Below are 3,070 nucleotides of genomic sequence, written 5' to 3' on the forward strand. Positions count from 1 at the left end.
GACCGCGTACTCCTGAGTTTGTTAGTATCAAGTGAGTACTCCTGAGTGTGTATCGACCGCGTACTCCTGAGTTTGTTAGTATCAAGTGAGTACTCCTGAGTGTGTACCGACCGCATACTCTGAGTTTGTTAGTATCAAGTGAGTACTTCAACCAGATATATTCAACAAACTTCGGCTGTAGTGTTACAAATCTTTGCAACTCTACAAGGAAAAAAATATTTTCATTTTGATTTTATGTGATGGAATTAATCATATCAGGTATGTTGAGACAGGGATGAGATGTTGTAATCTGTTTCTACCTTGTACTGATATGGTAGACTATAAATTTGTGTTCACCTTGTACTGGTATTGTAGACTAGACAATTTATCCTTATTTAACTTTCTGTACCCATTGATATTGTCTTTTTTCAGCCGACTGAGCCATTCTACCACAAAGTTTACAACAGTAATGGCGATAGTGTTAGTGAGGGTAAGTATACTGTGGGGTCAGATAAAGTAAAGTAGGTCAAGGTCAGATAAAGTAGGTCAAGGTCAGATGAAGTAGGTCAATGATATTAATTTATATTTTTTCTCACTGCCAATGTCAAATTGGAAACAGTTCATAATTTATCCACGCAGTTCTACCACTGACTGCCAGGTAAAAGCTGTATCTTCTAGATCTGTAATATATAGTGGAAAGTGTGCAAAACATATAAACTATACATTTTCTCCTCCTTAACCAAAGTTTGTATTAAATGTTAAGAATTGTTACCCAGATTACAAAAACTGTGCTTGCTTCAAATATGTAACTCCTACGACATGTGGTGCTGATAATGTCAATAAAATGTTTAACATTGTAGACAAAAGTCACGGTATAATCAATTTAGTTACGGTATAATCAATTCAGTTACGGTATAATCAATTCAGTTACGGTATAATCAATTCAGTTACAGTATAATCAATTCAGTTACGGTATAATTAATTCAGTTGATTAAAACAGAGTAAATGTGTGCAAAACCAAATTGTAAAATTATTAATGATTAAAGTACTGTTGGATCACATTAACAATTTGTTATAGATACATTAAAGTTCACAATAAGATATGGGTGACAGATTATTCTGTTGTGTTCAATCTACAATGGGGTTCTGATGTTGTTGTTGTTGTGATGTAGTATTGATGTTTTTTTCTTTCTTTGCCTCAGACGAGAACTCAATGTACTATGAATGCCACTATCCACCTTGTACTAACATGGAGAAACAGATCCGTGAATTCAGCATCTGTGGCCGGTGCCAGGAGGTTAGGTATGTATAGGTGTAAGAGTACGTGTGTAGGCGTGCAAGGTCAGGTAGAGGTCAAATTGTAACAGTCCTGTTTTACCCTGTTACGTAAGGGCAAAGTTTAACAGACTTTTTGCCAATATTTCACTGTTAGAAAAATGGAAAGAAGTTGGACTATTTTTTCCACAGAGAATTATTTTGATTTCAGGGTCTGAATTCTCCCTGTCGATTTCCAAAGTTAAAATACGATTTGAAAAGAAATCAGAAAGTTTTGCTGTAATCCGGTAATGATGTCTGTTTTAAGTATTGTAATTATAAATCAACATCACTTGCACATTTTAATAGAAGTGGCAATAGGCTATAGCAAAGCTTTAAATTGAATGAATTGTACTGATTTGGAGGACAATCCCACAGTGATGATAATAACGCTGACGAAACACTGACAACAGAAACCCAATTAGATAAGACACTAATGTCATGTCTCTCCATAGATCCACTTTTATGTCAATTATAAAAGAAATACTATGAAAATAGTCTTGCAGCTCATTCATAAATTTGTTTGTTTTCATAGCTTTTGTACTGCAGTATTGAGATAATGTTTCAGTGTTTATATTTCATAAGAACTGTAGAATCTAGAGTAAATTTCTGTGATCATGTTTCATAGGTACTGTAGAATCTAGAGTGTTTTTGTGTTTGTATTTCTTAGGTACTGTGGAATCTACTGTCAGCAGAAGGATTGGCCTACCCATAAACGGTTTTGTCGCGAACGGTTACGACCATCACAGTGTGAGCGACCTCCAGACAGATAAGGTCAAGGTCACAGAGTTTCTTTCTTGTCAGTATGATTGTTTGAATGTGGAAGAGGACATGGGGTGTGAATGTAATCAAAACATCAAAGACTGCCGGTATCATCACATCACCGACTTCTGTTGGCCAGTTCAGACTACTGTATAAATGTATCAACAACCTCTGTCGGTCATCACAGACTCATCAACCCATATTAACACATCAACGACCTCTGTAGGATGGTTTCAAAGCATCAATGACCCTTGTCAGCCAGTAAAGACTCAGTAATCCATAGAAAGCTTCAATGGCCTTTGTAGGTTGGTACAAAAGCATTAACAATCTGCCGGCAAATACAGTATCTGAATAACTTCCATCAACTAGTCCAGAAAAATCAGTGATCTTTGACAGTAAAGACAGGTGTATTGTTGGCCTCTGACAGGTCAGATGTATCGGTGACCTCTGATAGGTCAGATGTATCGGTGACCTGTCAGAGGTCAGATGTATCGGTGACCTCTGACAGGTCAGATGTTTCGGTGACCTCTGACAGGTCAGATGTATCAGTGACCTCTGATGGGTCAGATATATTGGTAACCTCTGACAGGTAAGATGTATCGATGACCTCTGACCAGTCAGATGTATTGGTGACCTCTGAAAGGTCAGATGTATCAGTGACCTCTGATGGGTCAGATATATTGGTGACCTCTGACAGGTAAGATGTATCGATGACCTCTGACCAGTCAGATGTATCGGTGACCTCTGATGGGTCAGATGTATCGGTGACCTCTGATGGGTCAGATATATTGGTGACCTCTGACAGGTAAGATGTATCAGTGACCTCTGATGGGTCAGATGTATCGGTGACCTCTGACAGGTAAGATGTATCGGTGACCTCTGATGGGTCAGATGTATCGGTGACCTCTGACAGGTCAGATGTATCAGTGACCTCTGATGGGTCAGATATATTGGTGACCTCTGACAGGTCAGATGTATATTTGTGATCTCTGTCACTTCCCTCCAGATGGCCACA

At 38.2% G+C, this 3,070-nt stretch overlaps 2 protein-coding genes across 2 annotated transcripts in view; one reads left to right on the forward strand and one right to left on the reverse strand.

Moving 5' to 3' along the window:
• The window catches only part of LOC110455593 (zinc finger MYND domain-containing protein 19-like), a 23,420-nt gene extending 20,903 nt beyond the window's left edge, over positions 1-2,517 (forward strand). The window contains exons 4-6 of the mRNA XM_021505788.1: positions 408-469; positions 1,182-1,281; positions 1,964-2,517. Of these exons, the coding sequence (XP_021361463.1) occupies positions 408-469; positions 1,182-1,281; positions 1,964-2,066 (265 nt within the window). The 3' untranslated portion in view covers positions 2,067-2,517. The remainder of the gene's footprint in view (positions 1-407; positions 470-1,181; positions 1,282-1,963) is intronic.
• LOC110455594 (dentin sialophosphoprotein-like) lies at positions 2,510-3,070 on the reverse strand (the record flags this gene model as incomplete). The annotated part of the gene is made up of 1 exon (XM_021505789.1): positions 2,510-3,070. A coding segment is annotated over one exon (540 nt), but the record flags the coding sequence as incomplete, so codon positions are not given.

Source organism: Mizuhopecten yessoensis, unplaced genomic scaffold, assembly GCF_002113885.1.
Source record: "Mizuhopecten yessoensis strain PY_sf001 unplaced genomic scaffold, ASM211388v2 scaffold8313, whole genome shotgun sequence".
In the NCBI taxonomy this organism is placed as follows: Eukaryota; Metazoa; Mollusca; class Bivalvia; order Pectinida; family Pectinidae; genus Mizuhopecten; species Mizuhopecten yessoensis.